Source organism: Anabrus simplex, chromosome 1, assembly GCF_040414725.1.
Source record: "Anabrus simplex isolate iqAnaSimp1 chromosome 1, ASM4041472v1, whole genome shotgun sequence".
Classification (NCBI taxonomy): domain Eukaryota; kingdom Metazoa; phylum Arthropoda; class Insecta; order Orthoptera; family Tettigoniidae; genus Anabrus; species Anabrus simplex.
This window is the reverse complement of record NC_090265.1, coordinates 1,490,223,788-1,490,242,382: the sequence shown is the minus strand read 5'-3', so window position 1 is coordinate 1,490,242,382 and position 18,595 is coordinate 1,490,223,788. Positions and strand designations below refer to the sequence as shown.

General features: G+C 37.0%; 1 protein-coding gene across 2 annotated transcripts in view; it reads left to right on the top strand.

Annotated features, from left to right (window-relative positions):
* Mat89Ba (nucleolar protein 6 Mat89Ba) overlaps positions 1-18,595 on the top strand; it is a 332,508-nt gene that overhangs the window by 136,251 nt on the left and 177,662 nt on the right. For both annotated transcript variants that reach the window (XM_067137975.2, XM_067137976.2), the window contains 2 exons: positions 14,767-14,887; positions 14,967-15,121. In XM_067137975.2, the coding sequence (XP_066994076.2) occupies positions 14,767-14,887; positions 14,967-15,121 (276 nt within the window). The remainder of the gene's footprint in view (positions 1-14,766; positions 14,888-14,966; positions 15,122-18,595) is intronic.

Below are 18,595 nucleotides of genomic sequence, written 5' to 3'. Positions count from 1 at the left end.
TGTATTTATTGATATTATCACTGATGATTCTTACAGTTTCTTTGGTAGGGATGTTTGGGTACATATTTACGACGTCATAGGAGCACATTGAGTGATTGGGTCGCAGCTTAAACTTGTTTAAAATTTCGCAAAAAGTGAATTAATTTTTTAAAGGATGTTTATTATTGAATACGTAATGTTTTTTTAGAAAGCCGTGAATGAATTTTGATACTTGATAGGTGGGGCTGTTTCTACAGTTTATGATAGGGCGTATTGGAATGTCCTTCTTATAAATCTTTGGTAAGGCTCTGGCTGTCGGAATACTAGGGTTCATGTTAAAAAGTTTTTGTTGTTCTTGTTCATTGAAAAGAAAGTTAGAACTTCTTATTAGAGTTTTTAGATTTCGCTGAATTCTCGTGGTTGGATCTTTGTTGACTATTGTGTATATTTTGTCCTTAAAAAAGTCTTCTGTTTTTTGAATGTATGTGTTTTGATCTAGGAGAACTGTGGATCCTCCTTTGTCCGCTTTTGTGACAATAATGTTGTTGTCGTCTATTTTCTTTTTTACGTTCTGGATCAATTTTTTGTGGTCGAAATTTGAATATGCGTTTATTTCTTCCGCTAGTTTTGGTAGTTTCTTTTTTACCTCAAATCTGGTATCATTTTGTGTTTCTAAAGGGAGTTTAGAAATGTTAGTTCGATCTCAGCTACTGTGTTGATAATATCCGTTTCTTTTTTCTTGCTAGGCCAGTTATGTTTTAAGCCTTTATTCAAGATCCCCATTTCTTCTTCAGAGAACTGTACGTCTGTCAAATTAACTACTGTGGGTGTATTGTTCTGTGAGGGAGCCGCTTTTTGCGTGTCTGAACTACGTTTTGGTAACCGTGATTGGGATGCTTTTAACTGAGATAGTTTCTTGTCGAGAGTAACTTGCTTCCTATCCAATAAAGCAATCAATTTATTGTCCACATGTAGATGGAAAGAGTTCCATTCTAACGGATGTAAAGCCTGAGCTAACGCTAAATGAACTCTATATAACTGCAGATTTAAAAGTGACTTCTTTTTATATGACGCTTTAATTTCATTTCTTAACCAAATGTCGTTGACCTTGTTTTGAACTCTAATCAAACTTTGGTTAGATAAGTTTTTTCGCTGTGTAGGCTTCAAAAATTTTGGGATCAATTTTAGTTCTAGACACTGTTTTAGAAAGGCTATGTCTTTAGTTAGTTTACAAATCTTGACCTTAAGGTTGAAGTACCTATTTAAACGGTATTTTGCCTGGTTGGCTACCAAATTACAAGTAACAACTCTCATTATTGTTCCGTATTGAAGATGACGTTAGGCATAGATATCAAGGATAATTTAATAAAAAACCACCTATTCAATACTTTCCACGTTTAATGTGGTTATTATCTACATGATTTTATGTAGACTTATTTGGTCAGGTACATGTTTCACCCATTATTTTGGGCATCTTCAGCCTGTAAACAACCTTTAGGTCAAGGTTTGGGACCTTTTTAACCAATATAAACATACCAATATATACACTATATACAATATATACAAACATAAGTTAATACAGTTAAGTTTTTTTTGGTCCTAATCTATCTAATATAAAAAATGTCCAAAACTAAAATGGATCTTCTTTTCGGTAAAGAGGATTGCATATCGGGGTTTATGTGACCCCTATATCATATTAAGTTCTTGACGTACCGTGTCTGGTGACAGGATGTGTCGTCAACAATAAGTGGAGATTTGAACTGATTGTTGCTTGTAGGTTGGTCAAGATTGAAAATATAAATTTAAATTAAATGTGTTTTAACTTGGCTGTTCTATTCTGGTTAACTTAAAATGTTCAAAAATAAAAATAAAATGAAACGGATCTTCTTTTTTTAAAATCATAAGTCTTGAGAAAGGGTGATATTAAAACTGGGGCTTATTTGACCCACGATTTTCATTTTCATGTTCTTGACGTAACTAATATTTAAATGTGTTGTCATGCACAAGTGGAGATTTAAAAGCCGATTGTTGTAGGTAGACTGGTCAAGAACGTTGTGAATGAAACTGTTAGCGTCTTGACTTTGGGTCTCATGTAACGTCAAGGAATTGACAAGAGTACAATATTAAGCTGTTTCATAGTTTTAGGCTGCTGCTTAATTGAGAAGAAACTCCTAGACACTTGATACAGTCTTGTGTGAAAATTGTTCCCGTTGATGTGTTATTAAATTATCCTTGATATCTATGCCTATCTTCATACTTTCTCCACGAAGTCGACGAGGAAACATTCGACGATGGCTCCCAAATACTTCAAACTTTAATTCATCCGTGAATAACACTTTGGACCACTGCTGCACACTCCAGTTTTTATGTTGCTGTGCCCATTGCTTTCTTTTCACCTTATTTTGTGTCTGTAATAAAGGTTTTTTGGTCTTTATGCACCCCTTTAAACCTCATTCGTGAAGACGGCATTGCACTGTTGAGACAGAGATTGGAGCAGCTCGCATATTATTGACTTCCCAGCGAATTTCATGTGCCGTATGAGTCCTCTGACGTTTACTCTGTACACTTATGAACTGATCTTCCCTGTATGGTGTTACACGGGGTCGTCCAGATCGCGAAACACTTGCATTGGCACCGGTTTGCTTGAGCCGCTGCAATGTATACACCACTGTAGATTGGGCTACGCCAACTTTTGTTGCTGTTGTCCTACTAGAATACCCTTCATGATGCAGAGCTACACGTACAGCACGTTTTTCAGTTCCAATCTCCTGCTTTCGTCCCATTTGGAGGTAATATGGTATGCACCTGATCAGATACACAAACACACTGATAGCTGCACACAGTGTACTGAAAACTAATGTGAACTGCTTGCTACGCAGACAGCTGAGGGAATGAGGCCTATTCGAGTGGACACGTCTTGGGTAAAGAAACGTCAGTGTTGTTGTGGTTACTCATCAGCGACCCTCCATGCGGAGAACCGGTCAAATACACAAACAGAGTCGTTCCGTCTTTACATGTTTATGCTTGTTTTATTATCAGAACAGGGCTATGATAGATTATTTAAAACTACATCTCTGTTTAAACCACAAATCCATAGTTGTGATAGGTGATCGAATACTTTTGACCGGTAGTGTACTACCGAATGTCCATCAGTACTTACATGGAATTAGTGGAAAAAGTGAAGCCACTAACAGAAATCATGTGAACAAATTACAGGAAAAGTATAAAAATTCAAACTCTCATTTTTCCAATAATTTATTACTGTGACGTCGTATTAACCGCTGCAACTCCAGAACAAACTATTAACTTCAAAGGGCAGTGAACTCTTGCATATGATTTATATTTTCTTTGAACTTTAGGGCCCATATTTTCCCTTGTTATGAGAAACTATCCTGGCTGAAAATCAATCAACTAAGAAATCTACATACTGCGACACTGATTTTTTGACTTCTGAACGAATCTACACCTGAATACCTATCCTCACATTTTAACTTCCTCTCATATATCCATAGACATAATACCAGATCGACTTCTACCCCTGCCTTACTTCACAACGATATTCCTGACATTCAACGAAACATGACGGGGCTTTTGAACACCATCCCAAAGGAAGCCTTGCTGCAAAGTTTCCAGGACATGTATTGCCGATCTTAGCAGTGCATAGTTATGGGAGGGAACTATTTCGAAGGACTGTAAAGTCATTGTCGTGCATTGTTCATCTGTGTGATAGTACAGGACTATTCACAGAACTTTATTGTCACAGGTTGTATATTCGTAATAGTTTGTACATTTACTTCCTTTCAGTTGCCAGGCATTTATTTCCTTTCTGGTGGTGAACTGATTCCAACTTCGAAAACTAAGTGAGCCAGGAGCGTGTTGTCATGTTTGATGCAAATAAAACCTGCATCCCAATTTGTGACCTCAAATTTAAAAAAATATATATTCGGGGATTATTGACAACAATACGGTATTTATAATGTCTTCCTGGCCTAATATCCTAGAAGACTAATTGTCACTTAACATTGGCTGAGAAAGCTTACACCAGTATACTGTAATTACTGCAAGCTATTGAAAATATGAAATGAATAAATGGTGAGTAAAATAAGTATAAATACCAAGACTGGGCGCCACCTGTAAAACAATTACAGGAATATATAACTTTGTAGAGCAATGAGCAACTCCCTCTCCCAAGGCGACGGTCATCAGGCTGACGAAGCTCCAGACTTACTTTATAACCTTACCTGTTTACCCCTGAAATTAGATGTGGGTAGCATGCCAGGTTCATCCTCACTCCACTGATAAAAAGATTTACTGCAAGTTTCATTCCATGACTTTACTCCCAAAATAATAAAAAATATATAATAAATACTACAATAATCATCACTTGATGAGACCCACTCCTGATTGCCATCCAGAAAGGCAACTTACAAACAACTACGACCAACATAAATCATTACTTGACAAGACCTACTCGTTTGTCGTTTACAAAGGCAAATGTACACACTACTACCAACAACAAAATCATTACTGGACGAGACCTACTCGTTTGTCGTTTACAAAGGCAAATACACACTACTACCAACAACAAAATCATTACTTGACGAGACCTACTCGTTTGTCGTTTACAAAGGCAAATACACACACTACTACCAACAACAAAATCATTACTTGACGAGACCTACTCGTTTATCGTTTACTAAGGCAAATATACACACTACTACCACCAACAAAATCATTACTTTCATTAGATATACATTTCTTAACATACCTCCAGGTAAGAGTTCCACTACACTCTCCTCTGTTACAGAACAAAAATCGTATTCTGGTAAAGAAGAGTACGACGACTTTCTCTACGTACGGATGCAACCTTCTTTACGAAGAGCATCCCTAACCTTATTTACACACTTCTTCATCGAAGTCTTGAGTCCTTCCCGACTGCCGCACAGGTTAGTGTGACTCCTCACGTTTCTCCAACTGAAACTGCATACTCGGCCGATGATTTCCTTTACCAAGAATTAGCTCTGTGCACAACCACACATCCACTACCGAATGTAGATTCGGTACGCATCACCACATCCACTGTACATTATCTCGTAGGGGAATTATAGTCTAATTATTATACAGAGTTGGAATTGCAAATAAACACTCAGTAGCGTCTTTTACATAACGGCCACCAGAAACTCGTAGCATCAGCAATATTTAGCGTGCTCACTCCGTAGGTAAAGTATATTTAAGAACAATACAGCATCGGCTAGGAATCTGCGCAAAGTAGTCCTGTGCGCTGGTCCGAGTGAGAAACACACAGAATCAAGAACACAAACACAATCAGAAACAGAATAAAAGTCAGAATGAATTGCCGCTTTTTTTTTTTCTCAGGGGGGGGGCCCCCGAAGCCCGCTCCCCCCGCGTGACCATCGACTCAATCTACATGGCCTCCGACATGCTATTAGTTTCTAAGAAGAAAGAGATAGCAGGGGAAGAGTGGGAAGTGATACAAGGAGTATCTGCCGGTTTCCGAGTCAGACTCGCTACCACAGCAAGAGTTTGTGTTAGGTATGTGGTGTTGAAGTATGGTATTGAAGGGTCAGGGAAAAACCACATAGGCAGAAAGAAGAAAGAGCCTACATATAAAACCTGACATCTTTTGATAGCACATGCTAGGATGTGGGCTGGATAAAGACCAGAGGTTGTGTTAGTTAGGAAAGGTGTCATGCAATCATAACCATTTCCTTGCCATTGTGAATTGCCGCACACGTGTACATACTTACATAGGCTTGCTGCATGTGGTTATAGCGTCCTGAAAAGTTTACTAGTAGCAACGCTCTCACAGGCACTTCTGCACGCGTCACTCAGTCAACCCAACCTCGCTTAAAACAAAGCCCTCGTATTGGCTATCGTGCGTCTGATATGACATCGAACGTCCACTCACGTACATCCACATTGATCCACTCCAGTCTTCAGCCTATACTACCTGGCCGTACCCCGTGTTTCCAAGCCACTTTGTTGTAACATATTCAACTGGCTTCAACCGTCCTTCCCGATATAGTCGCTGTTTTCCCGGTTGCATAATCCTTACGGCTAGGCCATATTTACAGACTCTTACCCAAATGGAAATTTATACAAAATATAATGATGCACATATGCAATATTCCCTAACTACACATTCTTCTTATAATATTATGTTTTTACATTCTAAATAAACAAAATTACATGATTTTCATGACTTTAACATTACAAATTATTTTACAAAATTTCTTAACCTAAAATTTGGGGATCGTACTTTCATATGGTTACAGTACATTTCAGTTCTGTTCCATCCATCCAGTCCTGCACTCTACTTATACCCTCTGTTTTGCTTTCTCTCTTCATTGAGTTTTGTCTCACCTGGTTCTTTATGTGATACTTTTCAGTAACTTTATTTTAGTTACTGAGTCATTCTGCTGTTTCTTTCCTTCAAGATCCACGCTGCCAGAACATATGTCAGTATGCTAAACACATCTTTATGCTTTATTGGAACATACTTGTTCTATTCAAACTCTTTCTTTTATAGAACCTGATTGTCTATTCTACTCTTGTATATATTTGTGTAATTCCTTCCTCTAACACTGTACTACCTAGTTTTTTCCTTAAAATTGTTGGTTTCCACCAGTATTTATCTCAACATTCCATTTTGTTTTCTCCTGTTACTCATTATCTTACTTCAGGTATGTTTATTGAAGTAATTTCTGTAGAGAATTAACTTTGAAAGCACTTCAAGCGTTATTGTTGCTTTTCAAAATTCTCGTCAGCTACTTCATTCTTGTAACATGATACCCTAGAGGCTGTGTCATCAAATTCTTGCTAAGGTGGCTGTAGCTTCATTTACAGTCGGTGCAAGGGATTATAGTTTATATTCCCAGTGGTTTATGGCTCATGACAAAAGGCACGAAAATATCACAACTATGATAAACACGATAAAATAAAAAGCATGATTTTTGTGCTTTTTTAAAAATGTTTCTTTACATCTTGTCATAATTGCTGGTTCCATTATTGCAAATTAATGCTATAAATGGATATTACAGTGATGAACTGTATTTTCAGCAAAATAAGAGTAATTTAGAAGAATGCATAACATTTTGACAAAGAATACATCTAAGTTTCGGAAGCATACTTGGGCTGGTGAACGTTGTGATAGTGGGCTTGTGAAGTTTTAAAATCAAACTAACCTCAGTACAACACTTGCAACGACTGTGATCAGTAACTCATTTTAAGGAGAAAGATCCAGTGTACCCAGCAACAAGCATCTGACCTTAGTACGACATACAGGTGATCAGTAGCACCACCATCTTGTGGTACTTAAAAATCGCCATGCTGTTTGGCTAAGAATTAATGTAGCCCTTGACTTAGGCATCGTAGCATGTCGTGTGAGGTGTCATTTGATTCGTCTCTAGTTCTGCACTTATATAGCTTAAAAACAAAGATTACAGAATATTGTGATGCAAAGAATTCCTTCCTTCAGAAAATGCTGCAACAAAGGAACAATAAAATATGGCTTCAGAGTTTTTGAAAATGCATTTGAGGAGATAGAATGACTTGTCAGAATTTCAAAAAGTCCAAGATCAATATTTTGCATCTAAAGGCTTATCATGAGAGTCTTAGGTGCACATGCATCATGAAGAGAGTACCACATTACTGGAGCTACAGTCGAGCACATCTAGTGCCTAAGCTGTGGAAAAATGTTGAATCCATACTGACTAGATACCTTATTTCAATAAAACTGATCACACGGTACATATTCTACATAAAAACTTGTGGCTATGACCCAGAAACAGCCCTTTGTGAAATTATTTGCATTGGAATATGTGATACCAATATAATGGTCCGTTATTTGACATATTATATTATATTATATTATATTATATTATATTATATTATATTATATTATATTATATTATATTATATTATATTATATTATATTATATTATATTAATATATATAATATATATAATAATAATAATAATAATAATAATAATAATAATAATATAATATAATATATTAATATATATATATAATATATATATAATAAACTATAACTGAAATATTACAAATTACAAACAACATGCACCTTTGTCTCTCTGAGGGACAACCACCATGTACTCTGTAGCAGGTGAAATTAAAGATCACTACTGTGCAAGCGCAGTTGAAAGTACATATATAATATATATATAATATATCACTATCAGCCATATTCAATCGTTTTTACGATGTGGCCTCTTTAAGTCCAAAGCAAGGTAGGTTTTCATGAGGTCTCTCCATCTGGGACGGTCTTGAGCGATGTTCTGCCAATTGATCCCAGTAATCTTCCGGATGTCTTTATTATTATTATTATATTATATTATATTATATTATATTATATTATATTATATTATATTATATTATATTATATTATATTTTATTATATTATATTATATTATATTATATTAAATTCCCTATGGGAATCAACATTTGTTTTATTGGAATATGTGATTTCAGACTTTGTTTCATTGTTTTCATATGACATAGCTGGGAGCTTAATCGTGAAGTCAGCTGATGTACTTTCAACTGCGCTTGCACAGTAGTGATCTTTAATTTCACCTGCTACAGAGTACATGGTGGTTGTCCCTCAGAGAGACAAAGGTGCATGTTGTTTGTAATTTGTAATATTTCAGTTATAGTTTATTATGTTACAAGAATCAGAGGTCTTTATTAAATGTAAACGTGGAAATTCGTTTGGTTTCAATGTTTTACTGGTAAGCAATGAAGGAAGAAACTGTTGAAGCTTATGCAGTGTTATCCTTTAATTCAAATCTGTGAACAAAAATCCAAGCATTTGTGGCTATAAATTACACTCTTTTTTCATAATGTTATGATTTTTTTTTTTTTTTTTTTTTTTTTTTTTTACAAGCGAATGGACCACTAAGGATCCCGCTACAACTTCATTTCTTTCTCTTCGTGTGGAGTTTTCTCTGTGTCCAATACTCCTTCATGCGTTCGCTGGCCTGCTTCCCTTGTTCATCTGTCCAGGCTCTTCCGGTCTTCCTTATTCTTCCTGCGGCTTGAACACCTTCCAAATTCTTCAGTGTGTTCCTAAACGTATTCCTTTCTAACGGTTGGTCTTCCAAGATGCTTAACCTTTCCATATCCTTCTTCGTTTCCTTAATCCATGCTGTAGTGGTCTTTTTTCTCCAGAAGTAATCAAATATCTTTTTATTTTTATTAGTTTCTATTGTCTTTCTTGGCAACATTATTGAAACTATTACAGTTTTAGTTATTGAACTGAACATTGTATTAGATTAGGTTTTGTATATGAAGAGCCGGGGGGGGGGGGGGGGGACGACACGATGAGAGTCATTAAAATGAAAGACATTGAGTTATTAGTGCCAGTAGGTTGCTATGGTAATGCTTTACCTTCCTACAATACTAGCATGAGGAAAACTGATGGCAGTCAATAGATATGAGCCGATAGAAATTTGCCACAAGGGGGAAAATTGGTGAGAGTCAAGCTGCCAGGTGTCAAGACTGATCAGGGTCAGGCAGCTGCTCCCATAATTCCTGGCTGTTTTGTTGTTTATGTGTTAGTGTTTTGTTTTGAGGTTGTCTTCATTGAGTGAGTTGTCTTTTCTCAGTGTGTTTTACTTATCATTATGACTTAATAGAACTTAGGATTAGTCTTAAATGTTTTTAAAAATTGAATCTAGTGTTGAAGAAACTTGTTGCAACCCTTAGAAGAAACTTAAATTAGGAAGGATGACTGATGTAAAGACGAAGTTGCTAGCACAAAGCCATGAACTATGACCAAACTGTAGCTGTTCTAGGTTAAAGTGTTTTGATGTAGTTGACGCAAGTTGTAGGACGTTTATTATTAACAACTTTAACAGCATTGGAGACTACAACTAACAAAACTTATATCTCGGAGGCCTCATTACAACATCATTGGTAAAGCAGAGATGGCCTCGTAAAGATGAGCCCTTAAATCATTCCTATTCCTACAGTTACAGAGTAAGATGCATGAAAGATGGGTCTGTTATGAAGTGCCTGTATGTTACAAGGCATTTTTGTCACTTCATGGGATTACGCCAAGGCATGTCCAAACCCTGCAATTAATGTTGGTAACTGAAGGGCACATTACAAAAGATGCATGTGGCTCTCATGATAATAGGCCTAATAAAGTAACAGACGAGACCAAAGGCAAAATACATGAGCATATTTCCTCTCTGAAAGGTCGTGAAACTATAGTCTTTGCCATTCTAAGAAAGTATATCTGCCAGACACACTTGACATAAAAAAGTTACATGCCATGTACTCTGAAAAATATCGTGACCATCCTATGACATCTTATGACACGTATAGATCGATTTTTAATACACAGTGTAACATTGGTTTTGGGTAACCTCGTACTGACTTCTGCAGTACATGTGACGAATTTAGAGTAAAGGAATGAGACCTCCAAGTGAAAATTGACAATGCAAAAGAAGAAGAAGAAGACACTAAAACTGTGCAAGATGAAATGAAACAAATCAAAATTACCCATGAACTTCACTTAAAGAAAGCTGGAGCATTTTATGAATGTAAAAGGTCAGCAAGAAAGGCTTCCCAAAAATCTGAAAGTATAGAGGCAATATGTATGGACTTTCAATAAAACTTACATGCCCCTAACATATCAACGACCGAGCTCGATAGATAGCTGCAGTTGCTTAAGTGCGGCCAGTATCCAGTATTCGGGAGATTGTAGGTTCGAACCCCACTGTCGGCAGCCCTGAATATGGTTTTCCGTGGTTTCTCATTTTCACACCAGGCAAATGCTGGGGCTGTACCTTAATCAAGGCCATGGCCGCTTCCTTCCCACTCCTATCCCTTCCCTGTCCCATCGTCGCCATAAGACCTATCTGTGTCGGTGTGACGCAGAAAACAAAAAAACAAAAACAAAAAAAAACCCATATCAATGAATGATGTTCACTATAGAAGGCAACTGTCTTACTATCTTCAAGGGTTATGAATTTCATGTTGTTGGTCCGTATTGAACTGAGATTACATATAAATTATAAACACAAAAGTTTTCCACCCATTCAATACATAGTTTTATTTACACTGCATGTATTTACATTACATGGGACTAGTTTCAACCCTACTCTGGGTCATCATCAGCCATACAATACACAATATTTGACAAAATCCTAAAACATGTTTCTAATGAGCAGTAAGAACAGTATGAAACAAATATGTAATTAACACTATGATGTGTGGTTGAGCATCTCATTTGTACTTCTATACCCAGACTTTTTAAATGTATTTGTGTACATGTATTATATATTGCTCACCTATTGTCACTCATAATATTTCACTTTCGTATACAACATTTTTAGCACCATAGCATTTTGCCTAATTGAACCACATATCATGGTGTTAATTACATATTTGTTTCATACTGTTCTTGCTGCTCATTAGAAACATGTTTTAGGATTTCGTCAAATATTGTGTATTGTTTAATGTTTAAATATGGCTGATGATGACCCCAAGTAGGGTTGAAACTAGTCCCATGTAATGTAAATATACGCAGTATAAATAAAGCTATGTATTGAATAGAGGGAAAACTTTTGTTTATAATTTATATGTCTCACTATCTTTCCAACATCCATGTTCTGAGTACTAGCAAAGTGTTTTTGACACTTATGCATGATGGGACCCAAGGCAAAAAAGGAGCACTTTATTACGAACATTTTGAAACCTGAAGTGAGAGATTTGGCAATTTTCTGTGACTCCTGTGCAGGCCAAAATTAAAACTTCACTGTGTTTAGGTATGCTTGCTGCTATGCAGTGCATGTTTGGAAATCATTAGCTTCAATAAGAATGATTTTTCCTATCTGCGGACACTCCTACATGGAGTGTGACCGTGATATGGAATTAATAAACCAAAAGTCCTATGTTGAAGTGCCTGATGTTTGGGATACTGTGATTGTGAGTGCTAGACCCAAACCAAGCCCCTTTGAGGTTGTAAAATGCAATGAAAACATTTTTAAAGGGTTTACAAATTTTTTTAACAAGCTTAACTTTGAAAATAAGTGCCCTTTCAAATCCAGACCTGTTAGGGAAATGCGTGTAAACAAGGATGAGCTTCAGTTCATCTCAGTTAGAGATTCGTACAATGGGGCATTTGCAAAAATTAACTTCATTGAAGCAAAACATGATCCAAACAAAAAACCTAAAGGAAGGAAACCATCCAAACCTCCCCACAAACCGATTGAAATGACACCAGCCCTTAATATTCGACCTGAAGATCTGTATAGAAGCCGCTTACCTCTATCCGGTGTCACGTCCGAGGATTTACAGCAGCTAAGAAGTTTATTTCTACCGAAGCGCAATACTTCTATGACAGCAATATAACAGCTGGTACCAATGTTCCTGTTGACAATGATGATGAAAGTGATGAAAATTTTTGGTAAATTTATTGTCAACCTAACCAAACGTAGTCTAAACTATTGTGTACCGTGCGAGTTGGCCGTGCGCGTAGAGGCGCGCGATTTGCGTCCGGGAGATAATGGGTTTGAATCCCACTGTCGGCAGCCCTGAAGATGGTTTTCCATGATTTCCCATTTTCACACCAGGCAAATGCTGGGGCTGTACCTTAATTAAGGCCACAGCCGCTTCCTTCCAACTCCTCGGCCTTTCCTATCCCATCATCACCATAAGACCTACCTGTGTCTGTGGGACGTAAAGCCCCTAGCAAAACAAAAAACAAAAACTATTGTGACTTAATCTAACCTCTAGAACAATAATTTGTAGCTTTGTGTTATACATAATATTCTTGTGCAGTACTAATCCAGTGCTTTTAGTTTTATTTTAAACTATTAACTTTTTGCTAGGCTGCACAGCTAAAAGTAGGCTAATGCTTAATTTTTTGTTTTTTGTTTCCAGCCAAAGTGCAGTACGAAACATAGAAGCATACAAGTAAATTTTATTCTTGAAAGAATTTTACATAGAAGCATGGCAAACTTAGAGCGAAGCCAACCGAAAATCTCAACTTGATGAAAACTTTACTACGACATCTGAAGGATTGATTGATTGATTGATTGATTGATTGATTGATTGATTGATTGATTGATTGATTGATTGATTGATTGATTGAAATATTTCTGACTCAACTAATGACTCATTTTAAGACTCTACTGAACTTTAAAATTGATATTGAAATGAGAATAATGTTTGAAAAACTTTAGTGAAATGACATCTTGTTTGATAGTTTGTGTAAAACTTGTCTACTGACTCTCATAGTTTATCTCTCTGGCAATTTGTATTGTCTATTTAAAATTTTATAACATTTTGAAATGTTAAGTAAATTGAAATATTATTTTAGAATAGTGTTGTCAAGTACTTTTATTGTTCATTTACATTTACTTTAATGGTTGTTTCAGAACAGAATGTTTTGAACTTTAAAATCATTCTACTGAAAAACTAATCCTTTCTGACTCTCATCATTTTCCCCCTCAGCACTTCATTATGCATTTATGTAGGCGTAATATTTAATTTCACTTAGACCTCTCAAATAGGCATAATAAAATAGCAAAACAGGTTATGGCTAAATAATATTACTTCTTCGAATAATTAATGCTATAAAATGCTCTTTAGATATAATTTTTGCTAAAAATAGAAAATAATTAATGCTAGGCTTATATCACACCTCTACTCATGACTGAAGGCTAATAGTCACGTAAAACTTCAAATGTGCGTTACCTGTTTTACTGGTAAAATATATTGCCCAGTGTGGTTTGTGTCTCTGTAGAATGTCTGTTGAAAGGATTTCTGTGTTTCTGCTTTACTCCTACTTATAAGTGGTACCAGGGCTATAACATTATGATAATAATTTTAAAGTGATATCTGGATTTATTGTGTTGATATTCATTTCACTTCTGACCAGCAAGTTACTGAATGTAGGACCGAGAAAATGGTGTATGTATGTGTATAGAAGAAAAGCTGTCCAGTAACCACTGATGGTGACAAAGGGGATAAGTACAATTGAAATGAGGATAGGAACAACCCTACAACTTGTAATTTTCATCCACTTCAACTGGGGAAAGTAAGGTAATGTAATTTTGCAAGCATAATGTATCAGATGGGAGTCGCCATGGCTGTTCTGCCTGATCTTCGTTTGAATTTTTAACTTTTGAACTTTGGTATGAGTGAGCGGAGTATTGTGTACGTGGAAGAATTCATCATCTGGTTTTAAAAACTAAGAAACAAACCTAACATTGTTTCTTAGTTTTAACTGTATCAATACGGATTTATACCATGAAGTTCATAAATTGTACTCATCTGGTTTTTGCCAGATCTTGATGTTTCATGGTCACTAGGCATTGAAAAGGTGGTTTATTCAGCATAACTGTGATTTTAGATGTCAGGGAGACTTCTTTGAAGGCATGTGGACTGCAGACCTTGTCTGAAATGACATTACGTAACTTGGCTTGGAAATTGACTGGAAAGTGCAATTCAGAGGGTTGATTCCTTTCTTCATTTTAATTGTCCTCATTCTTTTTATCACAGCGTTTTATTATTGGATGGTATTTTCCTACATCCTGTATATTCATCTTGAAGAGTTCATAATATTTTTCCTTATTCGTTTTTGTCTCTGTGCGTTTTAAGTAATAATGTGATTCTCTTAAGAGCTGTGTTGTAGTTAAAAAATATGTCTGTAAAGTATGTTAGATTTAGTACTGTTTTTGTCATTTTATTTGATATTTAGACTGGAATTTCATTGAATGTATAAAATTCTTTCAGGGCTATGGATGCTTTAGTGGATTCATAATATCAATGTATGTGGCATATCTATTCCACACAAAACAACTCAATGGTTCTATGAGCAGTTACCAGGTGGTCAGAATTGTGTGGAGTACTTTGGGTAAGTTTTCGTGTTTTGCTTGAAATTAAATTTACACACATTCTGATTGTTATAAAATGCTTTCATCTTCTCTTTTTAGCTCAGAGTGATTGGACCAAAACAGGTGTAACTCTTGCTACAAAAATATCAGAGCCATCTTTAGAGGAGTTTCACAAGTACTTTGATGTAGTCTTCATAGATGTATCTGGTTTCTGCAATCTCTGTGCTGATGTAAGCCGTGAAACATATTTCAGGGTATGTACATTTTTTATTTTTTTTTGGTGTCTTTACAATTCTGTTTCGTTTTAAAGAAAATAGATTTTATAAGGTATTGCTCGTAATGCAATGTAATGTACATACACTATGTAGCCAAAAGTCAGCAGACTATTTGCTCCAAGTGCACTTTCCCAGTATGACAATGAGATGTGACTATCACTATGTATGTAAAGGCACAAACGCTTGAGCATCATTAACGTGTTTGCTGTCAGAGTGAGTCAACAGGGATAGTTACTTTATGTTGAAAGGAGCATGATTGCAAAGTCCTCTCCATACAGGCCATGAAGGCCCTTCAAGGAGTGGAAGGTAAGGCTTCAACTATCCATAACCCCAGCACTTGATGTTGTAGAGTGGTTAGCTGTACAAGCATGATTGTAGGGCCTCATAATTTTGGCATCTCATCAGAAAGATTTCTCAGTACAGTAGAACCTCGATTATATGTTCCCGGAAACTACGTTTTCCCGTATAATCCATTCAAATTACGTGGTCCCGCGAGCATCCTAATTAAACCACATTGTAAAAATCCCGCATTATCCGTTCCTCGAAGAAACGATTTCCCATACTAACTGTTCAGAAATTTCAGTCCCATCAACGCTAAATCCTCGATCACGTGTTTTTCAAGAAACTGTGTCTCACGAAAGGATGGCTACGGCATACTTGTGGACCTTGTAGTTACGGTCCAGTCATTGCGGTAATTTGAGGAAGCGGAAAAGCGATCGGCGGTGAACTTGCATAAGGGACCATCTTAGCATCGCATTTGGGTGGTATTGTTTAGAGAATAAAAATCTTTAAGGTTCCACCTTGTTCAATACAAATACACTGTTGTTAGATGACTTTTTACAACATAACTCTACTTATTGCGCAACTGATGATGGTGCCTTAATAGAGCGCCGAAACTAGTACTGCAATAAAAAAAATATGTTGTAAAAAGTCATCTAACAACAGTGTATTTGTATTGAACAAGGTGGAACCTTAAATATTTTTATTTTTATTGTGATCTCAGTTTAATACGGGCAAATAAGATGAAGTTCCTCACGTTTAATTGTTTAGAGAATCGAAATCACAAAGCAGAGAGTGTCCACAACAATTGGAAGGAGACAGAGCGCATTTTGACAGCTCTACTTGAAGACAGAACGAGTTTCATCAAATATTCGTACTTTCAAAGCGTCTGCATTATGTCCAGGGTTAGATGGTTTTTTCTTTTTTCCTTTTTTTTGTTTTTTTTTGTTTTTGTTGCTTTTTCCAAGTGAATCGCCGAACGGGTTTTTGGCACTTCCCTCAGGGCACTGTATAGTCACTGAGCTTTCAGGCAGGAATCTATACTGCTCCTTTTTAAGTAGCACAAATTTATTATCGTATACAATTACGTTATCGAGACCAGACCAGATGTTGCACCTTACATACATAAAGCCATGGGAGGTTTGGGGATTGCCTATTACTGTTTTGGTCCTAATGTAAGATTAGGAATTTCACGTTATTGTGTTAAAATGTTAAAACCGCAGTCATTTTATTTGCGCATGTTACATGTAAAAACCTTTGCATCATTTCGCACTCGTACCAACCAGGACAGCGAGCGTGTTTTCCAGCTGAGCTCAAGGTCGTGAATAACCGTAAATTCGGAAGTTTTGATGATATTTTTTCTCTTTCTAATTTAATCGTAATTAGTGACAGACATAATTGAATATAACGCATTCGAAAACTTGAGAATCGATACTTACATTCGAAACAATATTCTCGAGTTCAACATAACCTTTAAAAGTCGATTTAGGCCGTAGGCCTAATATGCGCTGTACAAGATTACCACAAACTGACTACGAACAGTATACCAGTGACCAAATTACAGTGGAAGATTTAAAGAAAAAGGGATTTCGCCATCATGTTGGGCGCTTTTGTATCCAATGTGCTTTATTTTATTAGATTGAATTAAAAATAATACTTGTGGTCGATTGTTTGGCTTGATATTATTTAGGTTTTCGAACAGCTTGACCGATCAAAGTTGCTGAACTGAAAGAAGTTTTCAGAGGAAACCGACAAAGTTTCGCCGGTAAAACAGAATGTAAAGTTTCGAGACTTTTAACTCGCGTACCGGTAATTAATGTTTTGAGCCGGCCCCGCGGTCGAACTTGCCTGCCTCTCACCCGGAGGACGCAGGTTCGATTTCCGGCCAGGTCAGGATATGAGGGCTGGTTCCAGGTTCACTCATTCTACGATTATCTTTAAGTGAGGCGCTATTTAATGGTGAGGTGGTGACCCCGGTCTAGAGAGCCAGGAATAACGTTCGAGTGGATTCGTCACACTGACCATGCGTCACCTCGTAATCTGCAGGTGTTTGGACCGAGCAGCAGTCGCTTGGTAGGCGGAAGGCCCATTGGGGCTGTAGTTTGGTTTGGTTTAGGGGTGTTTGTAAGATTTTAAGTATACATATTTCTTTTTTGTGATGTTTAGCCATATTGTTCATGGTTCATTCATTCCCGGATTTTCCGTTTTCCCGTGTTGTACTTTTTTTTTTTTCCCGTTGGTCCCTCCAAAAACGGAGAATTGAGGTTCCACTGTAGTTAAAGGTGTCCTGGTCCACTGTTAGTGATGGCATTGTCAAGTGGAAACATTAGTAAACTAAACTAAACTAATTACTCTTGTAGTCCCTGGAAACAAAATGATGTGGACTGTTGAAATCTGAAGTGTATTGTGCTCTGTACCAGTCGGCCTTGTCAACTGTTGCAGAGACTTTCATCACAGCTCAGGTACAGAGGTCGGTGATTGGACTACTCATCAGAAGATGATAACATTTGGTTTTCGTTGTAATGCTGCTGCCAAGAAGCCACTTATCATACACACCAATTCCTAATGTTTAGAGTGGTGCAAATAACACAGTTCCGACAAACCTACTTTGCTGGCGTAGCAAGGGGAGAGCTGATACTCCCACGCGGCGCGCCCCAGGTGGCGGATAGTGGGGTCCTAACCGGCTCATCGGCAGACTTGAGCTAAATGAAATAGCTCTCGCGGATCAAACACACAATCCCCTGTTGGTGGGGGACACAGATGAAGAATACACCCACGGTATCCCCTGGCTGTCGTAAGAGGTGTCTAAAAAGGGGCGACCAAGGGATGATCGAATTAGAACCATGAGACTACTTGTAATTAGTACCATAATGCGGGAAACACCGTGGGTCGCCTTTACTTGCGAGTAGTACCACTATGTTAGGTACACAATAGGTTTGTGATTAGTACCACTACATGCGGAACACCACGGGCTTACGTTGCCTGTAATTAGTACCATTATGTGAGAAACACCACGGGTCTGGGCGTTGCCTGTAATTAATACCACTATATGAGCGACACCGTGCGTCTGTGTTGTCTATGATTAGTGATTAAGCCTAGTACACACTATGTGAAGAACACCATGGGATAGTACGAGTCCCTGTGATTAGTACACTTATGTGAGGTATTCCGTAG